Raw genomic sequence first — 14,342 nt, 5'->3', positions numbered from 1 at the left:
CTGTCCTGAGGTGGCCTGACGCTCAGGAGGGTGGTGCTGGGGCGGTGGGGGATGGGGAAACAAGGGGGTGCCAGGGTGGGGGGTTCTGGCCCCCTGCTCTGTGCCAGGAAACGGACAGGAAGCCCCGTCCCTAATCCTCAGCCTGGCCAGCCTCCTCCCCTCCAACCGCCCTTCCTCCCACCACCCGCTCCCACCTCTGAGCCTCTGTTGGAGTGACAGGGAGACTCAACAGGGCGCTGGGCATTAGCAATTTGGGGGGATATTACACAGGAATGTTTACAGAAAGGCAATTGCCCGGAAAATGACTTTGGTTGCTGTGGTATGGGGCGGAAAAGATGGTTTTAGAAAACAGACACAGATGGGCTTCTGCTCCAAGGACCCACAGACAGACAGCGGGGACTGAGGGGCACGGGCACACAAGGAGCACAGAGCCAGGGCCACCCAGCGACAGAGAGCCCAGCGGAGGGTGTGGGGCGGGACAGGGGATGATCACCTGACCTGATCCAGGTTCCTGGACCCTCTGCCAAACTTGACCTTTGTCCTCTGGCCTCTGACCTTCCAGCACAGTGTGCTTCCTGACTGCAGCAGGCACCCAGCAGGATGGAGTTGTCAGGCACAATTGGTAGTGGCAGTCGCCTCGGGGCTCCTCCTGGGTGACTTGGGCTCCTCTTGCTTTGGCTGCAGACGGTGGGACGGGGGAACCTCGAGCTGCAGAGCTGCAGGTGTTCAAGAGTGTGTGTGTGTGTGTGTGTGTGTGTGTGTGTGTGTGTAGCACTTTAGGGTCTAAGCCAGGCCTTCCATTCTTCCAGCAATCTCCATGCACCCCTTCTCTTGCCCTGCCTGCGGGCCTCACCAGGATCTAGCCCCGCCCCCCCCCCAACCCCGGGACCTGTGAGCTCCCTGAGCTGGTGCCCAGCCCCCACCTCTCCCCAGGCAATGGATAGGGCACACCTGGGAGGCCTCTCAGGTCCCCAAGGGAGGGGCCTCACCTAGCCTCCTGATCTCCAGAAAGAGGGTGACAGGGACCTGAACTCTGGGTCTTGAGCTTGGGGTCCTCACTGCAGGGGCCCCAGAGAGAGACCCCTCTTTTCCGGAGCTTGTAGCTTCATTTTACTCTCGACTTCCTCCCCTTCTCTGCTGTCCTTCCCTCTCCCTCCCCCCTCCTCTTCTCCTCTTCTCTTCCTCTGAAGATGATGTCATGTGTGACTGTTGCCCAGTGGCAGCCAGAGGACAGAGTAGATGGTGACATCTGGGGTAGAGACACCAGGTGGGGATGGGCTTGATGGCTTATGAGATGGTGTCACTAAAACTTGGGGCTCTTAATTCTCATCAGGAGTTACAGTGATCTCATGGAAAAGAATGCAGAGGAGGATAAAAATAAATCAGGCTCATAAATAAAGGTGGAATTTGGAACTGGTGGAGCAAATAACAATGTCGCCGTCTTCCCAAGCGTCTGTGCCTTTATCCTCAGCCGGCCACTGGGGGCGCCCACCTCCTCCCCGCCACCCCAGCCTCAGGCGTGTGTCCCTTCCCCATGGCCCAGACGGGAAGGCTGAGCTGAGGGTGACAGAACGCCCTTTCCCTATTTTTCCTTCCCCTCCTTCTGAGCTGGATTTCACCAGTCTCAGGTATCTTCTCAGCAGCCTGAATCTCTGACTCAAAAGTTACGATTGGCCTTGTATACCTGGGTGTCCTTGGAGAGGTGGCAAACCCTTGGACCCCAACTTATCTCTCCGGCTCCCCCAACCCCCCATCCCTCAGGGGCCTTCAGTCCCAACATCCCTTCCCCAGTGTACCCCAGCTCTGCTCCTCCTCCACAGCCTTCCTGCCCTTCCCCTTCCCCTGCAACTCCCACACCCCTGCCCCGGTAGAACCCAGCCCTGCATACCCCCTCAAGGCCTCTCTGCCCCATCTGTCCCCTCTGCCACTCCCTCAAGACCCCTACCCATATGGATCCCTCACTGCCCCCTGCCACCTGCCACCAAACAGGAAGCATCGATCTGCTCAGGGACAGGGTGCCCAGAGCCTGCTGCTTGCTAGATTGGAATCGATCTCCAGGGCTTTTCACTGGGCTGCTCAGTCTGGGGAGGGTCACGGCCACTCTGGGGACTCGCTGGTGGCTGGAGCAGGCGCAGGGGGAACGGGAAGGCTGTCCTGCTAGGGGCCAACAGCCAATGTGCCAGGAACACCTTTAATTCAGAACGACACAGTTTCGCTTCCATTGTCTTGCCAGCTTCTCGCTCAGGGCAGGCAAGACAGGGGCAGGGTTTAGAGGTTAACATCCCGTTTTACAGATCAGTGCCCTCAGGCTCCGAGAGGGAAGAGTCTAGTGGACTGAATGAGTAACCAGAAAGGCTGACCGGGGCTCCTCAGGGAAGGAGCTGACTCATAACCCAGGGTGTGTGACTCTGACCTGGGGTTCTTTTCCTTCCAGTGCCCTGACCTCAAGTGCCTGGCCTGACTCCAAGGGAGAAGTTCAGGCCTGAGTCCTCTGAGCCCCACGGGCCACCTTCTCCTAAGGGCAACAGGACGGCCCTGCTACTGAGAAGCCCAAGTCAGTCCTCCCAGCCCCCTGAGGCCCTGCAGGAAGGAGGGAATATGCATTGAGCCTCACTCTTTTCCCCAAGCTAGTTTCTGTCTTTGTTAAATAAAGCCAAGGATCTCAAATCAAAGCCCCTCCTCCCCACTACCCCTCAGAGATAGCAGCTTGTCTCTCCTGTTCCGCCCCCCTCTGCCAGCCCCCAGAATCCTGCTCCTGCCTCTGCCCTGACTCCTCCCTCCACCAATGCCCGGGCAGCGGACACGGGTGAACCCTGACCTCAAGGAGGCAGGGACAGACCTGGCTTTACACTCTCCATCAGGGCTGCTCGGCAACCCCCTCCCCAGTGCACTGCCCGCGGTGAGATTTATAGGACTGCAGTCATAAATAGGGCTGCAAGCACATGTCCACTGTCCGCGTCTGCTCCCCCTCCGCTGCCCGCTCTAGCAGCCCGGACCCCTCCTTGCCAGCCCCGCCGTGCCCCTCTAGCCGACCTGGCGGAGCCTGGGTGACCTCTGGACCTCCCCATAGTCCCTGCTGGTCTCTGTTGGCTTCCACCCAAACATGCTAGGATGTCTCCCTAGGAGCTGGCATGGGGGGGTGGGGATGGGGGTTAGGAGCTCTTCTGGGTCCCAGAGGGCGGAAGGGCAGGAGCGGGGAGAGGAGAACTGGAGGCCCGTCCTCCGCACCTGTGTGTGTCCAGAGCCCTTGGAGGGCACGGCGAGCCTGGCTGGCACAAGGATAGAGGTCCCTCTGGCTCAGGCAGGGCTGTGCCGGACTCTAGAGCTGGGGCTCCAGCAGCAAGGCCGGTGGGCAGAGAGAGGGCTACGGCCATGGAGGTACCCAGCGCACATCCCCGCTGGTGGTGGGGGTAAGTGGAAGAGAGAAGCTAAGGGTCATGGCTGGAGCACCTCCATCCTGGCCTCTCCTTCTCCTGGGTGGTTATTCAGGTCATTCCTTTTCAGCCACATTCACTGGTACCCTGGATTGCCACCAGCCCCTCAAGGGCAGGGACTGGGCCTTCATGAAAATGGCCCCAAAGTTCCCAGCCTCACTCAATCAGGGGCCATCTTTGGGAATTTCCTTCAGATCAGGGACCGTCTGCACGCTGTGAACTCAATATGTCGTTCATTAGCTCCCTTTGAACCTAAATCCATTTACTTAAAAGGAAACATTATCTCCTTACCTTCCCAAGGAATCATATCCATGAAATCAGTGGCTGGACCTTCTATTTGGAGTTTTCCTAATCCTTATGAAAATAAAGGTATGAGTGTTAAACTGTGAAACAGTGTTCCTCCCAAGGTCGGCTCTTGTGTCTCTGGACCTCATGCCAGAGGGAGGTGACTGCAGTGAGAGGGACAGACGCCCGGGGGTGGGGGAGGGAGGAGGGACCCCAGACCCAGTGCCAGGCTGAGGAGACAGCAGGTAAACACAGAGGAGTGCCCGTGCTGTTGTCATTGTTCTTATTAAGAGACAGTTGTTGAGAAAAGTGTGATGGGAGGGGATGAGGCAAACCTAAGAGATGTTGGGGTCGAATCTGGCCTGCACCACTCACGGTGGCTTTGAGCACATCACTGGACTCCTCTGACCTCGGCAGCCCCATCTCTGAAGTGTGGCCACAGTGATAACCCCCCCACAAGGGGTGCTGAGAGGCTCGCAGGCCATAATGACGGCGGTGGGTGGGTCAGGCCTTTGGAAGCCGTGGAACTCTGCGTCTGTGGAAGCCATTCTTCCCTTAGTTTTGGTAGGAGGTGCTGGGTCCTCTGTTCCCCAGATCTACATGCCTCAGCCATAGCCTAGGGAGGAGAGTGGGTGTGGGTGTGTGTGTGTTAGGTGAGGGATAGCTTTTCCTGAAATGTGGCTGAATTTCTTCTGTCCTCCTGTGGTGCACAGGAGGTGACGGAGGCCTGGCAGCAGGCCTAATGCCCAGTAGATGTGTGGAGGGAGGGGGCTGACCGGGCACTCCAGCTGGATGGAACCTGGCTGGGTCCCAGCATCCCCAGCCTCCTCTTCTTTGCCCCAGTTGGCCCCGTGAGTCATCCCCTGTGTGGGTGCATAGTCTGCTGCAGGGTCCGACGCCCCCAGACCTAGGCTACGCTTGGGGACTGCGGCTTTGAGGCTGGATTGTGGGGCTGGGGGTATGCCAGGGAGACTGTGTTTGTCTCCCTGCGAAGGACACCTGGCACCTGTTGTGGGTGATACCACAGCTGGCATGGGTGACACTTTGGAGCCACTGTCCCAGCTTTGAGGCTGGAGGACGCGAGACAGCAGGACTGGGCCTGGCGAGGCCAGGACTTCGGGGCTGGTGGGCATGTGGGGAAAAGATTCAGAATTCCGCGTGGGGACCTCAACCCCCGGCCTTCCCTTTTTTCTGCTTCTGTACTGTCCTTCGTCCCCTGTGCGTCTCTTAAAGGTCTCCAACTGTGTGTGTGTGTGTGTGTGTGTGGTGTTGGGAGGGGAGACTGAAGAAAGGGGTGGTGGGGAGCGGGGAGGGTCCCAGGGTGAGGGCTTGAGCTGTTCTGTCTGCTTTCTTTTTCCTTTGAGTTTGTCCCAAGTCCATCTCTCTCTCTCCCTCACTGTTTTCTCTGTGCCCAGCCTCCCCTGTCTGTCCATCTGTCTGTCTCTGGGGAGGGAGGGGAAAAGGGGGGGGGTCCCCGCCCCACTCCTTAGAGGACGCTCATGAAAGGAAGACAGTACAGGCTCCTTTCCACATCTTTCAGGAAGCATCTAAAAGGAAACTCCCCTTCCCTCAACCTGTTCACACTAGCATTAGGAAGAAGGGGGTATGTGGCTAGAGAGGGATTCACGACCCAGGCTCCCAGCCCCTCCCTGGCCTCAAATAACCCCTCACTTGTAGCCATCACCCTTCCAAACCCACCCGAAGAAAAGCACAAAGCTGGACCCCGCCCTTGCGCCCCAACTTCCGTGGAGCCCTCCCCCCTGCTGCCTCTTAGGCGTCCTAGTGGGGGGTGGGCAGCCCGGTGCCTGTTGCCCCGCCTTAGGCCTGCCCCTCCCCGCAGTGCCCCAGGGGAGGGCCGGGCAGCCCCGTGCTGGACGCCCCGTGACCCCGCCGTGCCCCCTCTCCCCTCTCGCAGATCCGGAGCGGAGCAGCCCCCCCATGCTATCTGCGGACGATGCCGAGTACCCGCGGGAGTACCGGACCCTGGGGGGCGGGGGCGGCGCGGGCGGCGGGGGCCGGCGCTTCTCCAACGTGGGGCTGGTGCACACGTCGGAACGGAGGCACACGGTGATCGCCGCCCAGAGCCTGGAGGCGCTCAGTGGGCTCCAGAAGGCCGATGCCGACCGCAAGCGCGATGCGTTCATGGACCACCTCAAGAACAAGTACCCCCAGCACGCCTTGGCCCTGCGCGGTCAGCAGGACAGGATGCGAGAGCAGGTGAGTGGGGGCTGGCTGTGGGCTGGGGAGGAGGGGTCTGACGCCGTGCTTCCCTGTCCCCCAGGCTCATCCCTATTCCGAGAGGCATCCGAAGAGAGAGCGGGAAGGGGGTGGCAGGGAGTTGGCCTGGTTGGCCTTTTCTGGAGCCTGGGGAGGTAGGGGGTGAGGGCTCAGCCTCCAGACCTCTGCCTTTTCCTCCCGGAGTTGGGAGCCCTCGATGGAACAGAGAGGCAGAGATGCTGTTGGATTGGGCAGAAGGACAGGAAGGCTGTCTTGGAGGCCAACGTTGTGGTGGGGAGGAAGAGGGGACAGTCTTGGGGGCTGACTGTTCTGAGCCTGAGGGTCCGTCCAGCCTGGAGTTGAGGCTCTTGGGGTTGGCACCTCTGTGACATGGCCCCCTTTGGGAACCTCGGTAGGCTGGGTCTGATGTGCCCCCAGCCCCTGCAAGAACAGAGCCCAGAACTCTTGGGGCCTTTTATCCTCCTCCCTCCCTGTTCCTCCCCCCCCCCCCCCCCCGAGACTCGCTGTGTGACTTCTAGCCAGAGGCTGCTTCTCTCTGTGCCTTGGTTTCTCTCCTGCCATCAGTAAGGCTTACAGAGGCGTCAGGGTCCCTGCTTCCAGACCAGGGCCTGTCTCCTTCTGTATGGGGTGGGATGCTTCCCCTGTAAACCTCTCCCAGATCCTTGAGTTCCTGGATGCACCTCTCCATTCAACTGTGACCTTCTTGTCTGTAGGAAAGTTCTTTCCTGGGGTAGCCTTCTGCCTACAGTCCCACATTGGCGAGATGCCTTGATGGCTGCTGAGACCCAGGCATTGTCCCCTGGGAGAAGGGAAGTGGGGGAGAGGAGTACATTTCACCCACACTATTTCAGAAGGGCTGGTGGTGTCAGTCCCTGATCCCACACCTGTCTTGCTCTGTCCTCCTTTCCAGGTACTGCTGGGTGTGGCTGGGAAAGGGGAAGAGTGTCCCCATTCCTGTTGTCACAGCAGGGAACGAGGACACATTGGCACATGTGGCCCCTGATGTCACCCCCAGTTCTGTCTTGCTTTTGCCTTTTCCCAGCTTCAGAGTCCTCCTGGGAGCAGAGATCTGATTGGAATAGGGGAGAGTTGCATTTGGAGATGTGGCCCTCACCCTCAGGAAGCCCCTCTCAGTGGGTTCCTTCTGTGTGCTCTGGCTTGGGAGGAGGGGCAGGGGCATTTGTGATCTGGAGGGGGTGGAAGAATGCTTACACGGAAGTATGAGGGGCACAGTCAGTTGGGAGAGGGTTTAGAGGAGAGGAGACCAGGTGGGCAGGCCTGGTCAGGAAAGGAATCCTGGAGGAGGAGGGACCTAAACTAGGTTTAGAAGGATGAAAAGGGTCTGAATGGGCATCGAGGAAGAGAACGTCGTTTGAGGAGCCGGGAAGATTGGGAGGTGAGCATGGTCCTGAGTTGGTTTGGGGACCGGTACAGAAGCCCACCTGGCTGGTGCAGAAGGGAGGCAGTGGGAGGTGTGGGGGCAGACTGGAAAAGTGGGGCCAGATGGTGGTGGCTAGGAGGGCTTGGTTGTTTTTGGATGGTGGATAGGGGAAGAAAGAGAGGAGGAAGAGAAGGTGTTAGGGAGGGTGAAGGGATGGGGGGGTTGGAGAGAAGGCTGAGCAAGGCTTGCTTGCTGCCTGGCCCGAGGAGCCAAAGGCAGAAAACCTGGGTAGCAGGGAGCTATCGGTGCCTTGGGGAGGAATAAGTGGGTGGGAGGGAAATGTTGGGGGGATGGGAGACAGGAATAGGGGAGGTGAGTTTGCAGAGCGGGGAGGGCATTCCCAGGGATGTCCATTAGGGGCGCCATAGGTACGGCCCAAGACTGAACCAACAACAGCTTCAGGAAGCCAGGTGAGCATGATCTGGGCAGAGTGGCAGTGGGACCTGGGGCATAAGCACGGCCACCAGGGCAGAATGGAGTCTGAGAGGGGAGAGGGCCATGACAGCGTGGAGGAGGAGGAGAAAGGCCCAGCAGGAGGACCACCAGCGCTTCCGAAGTCAGGAGGGAGAGAGAGAAACAGCCATTGGCACCGGCTGGGACCTGTGGGTCCAGAGGGTCCCCCTCGTTTCTCGTGGTGTGGTGAGGTCATGGCCAGTTTCAGGGGTTGAGGAGCTTGGAGGTGGTGGTAGAGCTGTGGCGCAGAGCAGTCTGGGAGGTTCGGCCATAAAAAGATGAAGATGGCAGGGGTGATGGCCTCAAGGGGCAGCAGGCCTGAGAGGGAAGACATGGGCACGTTTGAGGGCCTCGGACGTGTCCGGCACGTTCCGTGGCACAGATGGGCGCTCAGCAAATACTGAGTAAATGAGCCAAAGCACAGCAACTTGCTCACAAATTCATTCCTTTGTTCATTCACTCATTCATTCCCTCGAGTAGAGTGAGTGGGTAGGATCTCAGACGTCTCCCTTGCCACGGAGGGCTGGGTGCCTAAGCGTAGTGCCGGCTGGGTGAATGTCGGTAGAATGAATGAAGGCGAATGACTTTGGGGATGGCGAGGGGGAAGAAGGCCTTGGGGGAAAGGTCCTGGGTTAATGGGTTTCAAGTCTTAGGTGTGGTGTGGCCTGGGGTTGGGAGACAGCAGGGAAGAAAGAGGTGCTGTCGGTGCAGAGGCACGTGGGAGTGAGGACCCCTGCGGACTGGTTCCCCGTCTCTGTGAGGGAAACGAGGAGCTGGAGGAGAGGACAGGTGAGGAACAGCTCCTTGGTAGAGTGTCCAGGGAGGCAGTCAAAAATTGAAGAAAGGGACCTCAGGAGTATCTGATGGAGGAGACCCCCTCCTGGGCTGAGGCAGCCCCCAGTCGGACACGAGAGAAACATCCAGAAACAGACCAGGGGTTCTAGTTAGAGATCCAGCCTTGGGAAGGGACCAGCCAGTGTTGCAAATTCCCTCTGGGGTGTGAGTTCCGTGCCAAACCTTGCCCCAGGAATGTCCCTCCCCGGCCCGTCACAGTCCCCCAGCGGCTCCTGCCCGCTCCCCCTAATGGGGTATCCCCCCCTTCGCACACACAGGTTGGCGGCTGGACCGTGGACCCCGTGTGCCTCCTCAGCTCCCTCTGCTCCCACCTCCATGGCGACTCCGCCCCCTCCGGGGCTGGCCAGCCGGCCCAGGTGAGTCACCCACTTCCCTCACACTCCCCAAACCCCTGGAGGAGTTTGGCTTGGGGAAGACTTTTTTTTTGGAGGGGGGATATCTAGGACTTTAATTTTGCATCCCTTTCTTTTATGTAGGAGCCTCCAGTTTCCGGAGACTCATGCCCTGTACTCTCCCCTGATTATCTGATTCCGACCGCTGCCTCCCCAAAAGTTTGGCTTTGGGGAAGGAGTTTTTTGAGGAGGAATATTCAGGTTTTGAGAACAATTTTTGGATTCTTCTCTCCTTTAAACAGGAGTACCTCCCCTACCCTCATCCATCGGTTTTCAGGAGACTCCTGGGCCCCGTACTCCATTCCCATGCCCACAGCAGACCATCTCACTCCCATATCCCCACCCTACCTTTCCATCTCTGAGCAGAACCAACCTTCCCCTGATGCCTTACCATCAGGAAGTTCTTCACCATGTCTCTCTACCACCCTTCTCTGTACGCTCAAGGCTTAGTTTCCAATTTTTAAGAGGACTTTGGCATCTAGCTATTTGTTCTGAATTTGTTCCCTGATTCCTCATCAAGCCTCAGTTTCCCAGATGGGAAGATGGATCTCAGCTTAGACAGGAGCACACTGAGGCAGGGCTTGGGCTCCCAGCTCAGGCTTGGGCCCTGCCAGGGAAGAAAAGTAGGCATCCGGGGCCCAAACAGGGAGGAGGGGTCAGGGAGTCAGAGTTGCAGCAGGGAAGGGGCCACCCTGAGAGGGCCTTGGCTTGAGGCTGTTCAGCTGTAGGAGGCAGAAAAGATGCAGAAACAAGGAATCCGAGGGGTAGCGTGGGTACCGGCTTCACTTCCTCACACGTCCTGCTCCCCCTGGGGACCAGCAGCAAGGCTTGACTTTTTCAAGGAGAATTAGAAGGAAAGATGTGACAGCCTAAGAAAGGGCAAGGCTCCAGAGCACGGACGTTTTAGCGGAGTGTAACTCAAGTCTAGTGACAGATTGGCACGCTCGGCGTCACCCACAGGGCATTCGGCCCGCTTCCCTTCTTGGCTCTCGGCCCCATCTTGACTGAACTTCGGGCAACAAATGTGTCTGCCCCCAAGGCTGGATGGCAAATGGGATAGACTTGTCCTGAGTGGCCAGGTGCACATGGAGGCTGAGACGGGGCTGGGACAGGGATGGTGATGGGGCAGAGGATAGACACGATGTGCCTGGGGCATACAGAGGCCTCCCCAGATGACGTGTCTTGGAACTAGATATGGTTGGGGTGCCGGAGAGGAGTGAGGCTGAGCTGGGTGAGCTCAGTTGTCCCTGGTCATGGGGCTTTAGGCCTGTCCACATCTGGAATTTGCTCTGATGGAGGAAATTCCATCAGAGTTTGAAAAGACCCTGACCCCAGGGCTTTGTAATTACAGAGGCAAGCGGCTGTTCATAGGCTCTTGTCATCACTTGCTACTCAGTGCTTATCACACTTCCCCATGGCTGAGTCTGAGGCTCTCCTTTATGTAAATGAAGTGTAGGATCAGAGAGTGTCAGCAGAGGCCGGAGTTACACAGCAGAGCAAGATCGGAGGCCATCAAGGAAGCTTAGGCGTCCTAGGCCTCCCAGACTTCGCTGGGAATGCAGTCATCGGAGAGCTGAGGAGGGCAGCGGTGCACAGCTGAGACCCTGATGGGGAGAGGCCATGATCTCGAGGGTGACTGGTCGGGAGGCAGGACACTCTTCCCCCCAACCCTAGGCCAGACCTTTGGGAGTGGGAGCCTAAAGAGGACCCTGGGAGAGGACCAGAAGCTAGACTCCAAGCCGCAGCCCCTCCCCCACTTCCACTAGGCTGCCTAACCTCCCTCCCTCCTTCTGCAACCCGAGTCCCGGGCGGCGGGCCGGCGTATCGGGTGACCGCGGCGACGCAGCCACCAGCCTCCGCCGATCCTCGGCGGGGCTGCGCCGGCGGGGCCGCGCCGGGGGAGGGGGCCGGAGAGAGGATGTGCTCGGCGGCGCGCCGCGCCGCGCCAGGTGGAGTCGCGGTTACCGGGGCGACCGGGGCCCGGGCCGGCTCCGCGGCGGCGGCTCTCGCATTGCAGCAAAGGGCACCGGCGGCGGCGGCGGCGGCTGCGGAGGCGGTGGCCGGGGGAGGGGAGAGCCCGGGCGGGTGGGAGTAGGGGGCCGCCCTCCCTCCCCCGCCGGACGCGGGACCTGGGGCTGGGGGCCCCGCGCATACACCTGTGGCCGCAGGTAAGGAGGAGCGGCTGCGGGGGCCGGGGCCGCAGCCTGAGGTTCCGCGGGCGGCGGGGCACGGAGACGGGAGCCAGCTCCGCGGTTCTGAGGGGCGGTCGGGGGGTGGGAGGCGCGCAGGCCGTGGCGGTTCCCGATCCCCGAGAAACGCCCCCTCCCCTCCCCCACCGCGTTCGCAGCCTGCCGCGTGGGCCGGACCCCCACCCCGAAATGCGGCTGGCGCCCCCTCCCCCAACCTCGGAAAGTCATGACCTTCCTGGGGTGCGCCCTTGCCCCCGGCGCGGCGCTGGTCCCGCAGCGCCCCCACCCCCCAACCCCCACGCTCTGCATTGGGGGGGTAGGAGGTGAGGGTGTCGATGGGCATACCTGGGGGGAGGGTCGTGAATGTGCGTCGTGGTGGGAGGCTGGCCACACGGGGGCACGTTAGGTAGCCCTGGGGGTGCTGGTGTTTACGTGGACTAGTGTTCACAGGAGTTGAGAGGTGGGTGTGTGCGCGGGTGCACGCGGAGCCAGGGGATTAAGGAGCGGGAGGTGAGACCCGTTTGCTAGTCCTCCCTTTCCTGGAGGATGCGTCGTCGGGGCTTGAGGTCAAGGAGGGGTCACGCAACTCACCTAGCCTACAGGGGACGTCTGCCCGAGTTGCGGAGCGAGGAGCGGAGAGACCTCAGCTGGCTGGGCTCAGGCTCCCAGGGGGCACGGCCCCGCCCCTCCCAGGGCTTGGCCCCGGAGAAAGGGATCAGCTGCAGCGGGAGGGAAGAACCCCACTAAGGGCTCTTAAGGTGGGGAAGGAAGGGGGTTAACTCCTCAGCCCCCCACCCCCACCCCAGAGGGAAGAAGCTGTTTCCTTTTCCCACCTGGGAGTTTGAGGACTCCCCAGCCTTGCTTTCCAGGGTCACTGGGAAGCTTCCCCCTCCCGTCGTTCTGAAAGCCTTTTCCCTAGACAGTGAATGCTTGGCTTCCAAATCGAATCCTTAAGGACACCTTTCATTTTGTCCCCTGCTCTCATAAGATTCTTTCCTACAAGTGAGTACCCTTGGCAAGGGCTCTCCCACTCAGACCTTCCTTTTTTCCACCTTCTCACCATCCTCTGGGAAGGGGAGACCCCCCCCCCATCTCTGAATATGGGGGATGGAGAGAGCTCCTTCCTGAAACTGGAGGTGTTTGCTGGGGGTGAAGGGCCAGACCTCTCTTGGGCCCTTCCTGCCCTTTGCCCTCCTTCCAGGCGGTTTCTGGTGTTGGGAAATTCCCAGGGGAAAGGCTCAGAAGGCTGAGCAGTGCTGGGTGCCAGGAGATGGTGGGAGTGGTGCCAGACAAGAGTATTCAGAGACATCCCCTCCCCTCCTCTGGGCTGGTCCTAGTTTCTTCGCATTCGTTCATGGTCAAATATTTGTTGAGGGCCTACTGACATACAAGGCATTGTGTTAGGCAAGCAGGAGGAACAGACAGCCAGGGAAAGGGTGAGGAGGTTGGATGGGGAGAACCCCACCTTAGCAAATGGGGGTGGGGAGCTCTCTGCTCTCGGTCACTCAAGGCTGTCCTGTGGGTTTAACACCCTGGAAAGAGAGACAGAGGATGGATGGCATTCGTAGGGACTTCTCCCCACTTTTGTCCTCCCCTTCCCCCCAAGGACACTGAGTTGCCAGGAGACTATGTGTCTTATTCCTGGTGGGGCCAACATAAAAGAGGATCTTTCTTCCCACTTTCCAGAGAGGCCGCGGGGGCAGAATCTCCTCAGCGTGCCCTACAGGCCAGAGCCCAAAGTCTCAGCCTCACTCCAAGTTTGCCAAGCACAAATGCAGCAACTCTTCCATTGTTACCCTCTAGTGGGGCTTGCCTGGCCTTTCCTGTGGCACTGATGCTCCCCAGTCTTCTTCCCTGTCCCCAGGTAGTGACCCCTCCCTTCTGGGTCTGACTGCCCCACGGATGTGCCCAGCCTTGGGAGTCTGGGCACACCTAGTGTGGCTGTAGCCAGGTCCCAGAGGCACAAGGCGGCCCCAGCCATCTGCACATACTGAGTCTGATGTGTTGACACTGGGGGCTGGGTGGGGGTGGGGGATCCTCTGCCTGTTTTGAATCAGGAGTTAATCTACCTAATGCACGATGTCTGGGATGTCATAGGCAGACGGCAGTGGCTCCGTGACCTGGCGAGTGGGGGGAAGGAGGGATGAGACTTTCTCTTTGTATGTGCGCATTGTGTGGGTGCTGTTTTGTGTGTTTCTGCAGTTGAGGGGTGTGTGTGTGTGTGTGTGTGTGTGTGTGAGCGTGCACACACTTGTGAATGGTATCTTTGGGTGTCTCTGTGACTCTGGGGGATGTTGACAGGGGTTTGAATGGTGCCGGCGCCTCTGTATTTCTGTGCGGGGAGCTGGAGCGTGTGTGATGCAGGTGAGGGGCCTGCGAGGGGTACATACTTGTGCATGAGTGGGACTGCTCTCTGTATGAATGTCTCTGAGCTTCTGGGGTTGTTTCTGACCATGGAGGGCTTCTCTCCAAGTGCTTGTGTCCTTTCGTGAGCGTGTTTTCGTTACTCTGGGTGTATCTGTGGCCATGTCCTTATCTGAGAGCGTCTGAGAGTCTGTGCTCAGCTCGGCGCGGGGCCTGCGTGTTTCGGGGCACCATGGGTGGCCTGCACGTATGCTGTGTAATGATGGTGGTAGAGGAGGGACAGCGGCCTTCTCTGCAGAGCCGTCCATCACCGCCAGGGCTGCAGACATGACTCCCATCAGAAACCTTCCCGTGCCCTCTGCCTGCCCCCCGTGTGTCCACTCCCTCTGCTGCCCCTCCCCTTCCCAAGGCCACAGGCAGCTGTGGCTAGGGCCCATTACTCCAGCCTCTTGCCTCCCCTCCCCTCCCCTCGGCACCTGTGGGCAGCCCCTGGCACCCACGGGGGTGGCATGTGTCCATAGATTGTTCTAGGCATTGGCTGGGGCACAGACTTTGCTGTCCCCTTCCCTTGCCTGGCGTGTGACTATCTTTTGTGTCTCTTGGAGCCAGTCCCGGGGGGGAGAGGTGGCAATCGTAGCTCGGACAGGGATGGCCCTGGTGAGTGAACCCCTTCATCCCAGCCCAAGCCTGG

General features: G+C 59.6%; 1 protein-coding gene across 4 annotated transcripts in view; it reads left to right on the top strand.

The window, feature by feature from the left end:
• Positions 1-14,342, top strand: part of SRCIN1 (SRC kinase signaling inhibitor 1) — a 68,314-nt gene that overhangs the window by 19,012 nt on the left and 34,960 nt on the right. For 2 of the 4 annotated variants that reach the window (XM_043584241.1, XM_043584242.1), the window contains 2 exons: positions 5,635-5,936; positions 8,964-9,062. In XM_043584241.1, the coding sequence (XP_043440176.1) occupies positions 5,658-5,936; positions 8,964-9,062 (378 nt within the window). In that variant the 5' untranslated portion in view covers positions 5,635-5,657. The remainder of the gene's footprint in view (positions 1-5,634; positions 5,937-8,963; positions 9,063-14,342) is intronic. The other 2 variants (XM_043584245.1, XM_043584244.1) reach the window with 1 other exon arrangement.

The sequence above is a fragment of the Prionailurus bengalensis genome, chromosome E1 (assembly GCF_016509475.1).
Source record: "Prionailurus bengalensis isolate Pbe53 chromosome E1, Fcat_Pben_1.1_paternal_pri, whole genome shotgun sequence".
NCBI lineage: Eukaryota > Metazoa > Chordata > Mammalia > Carnivora > Felidae > Prionailurus > Prionailurus bengalensis.
The sequence above is the reverse complement of the archived record's forward strand: the minus strand, read 5'-3'. Positions and strand labels throughout refer to the sequence as shown.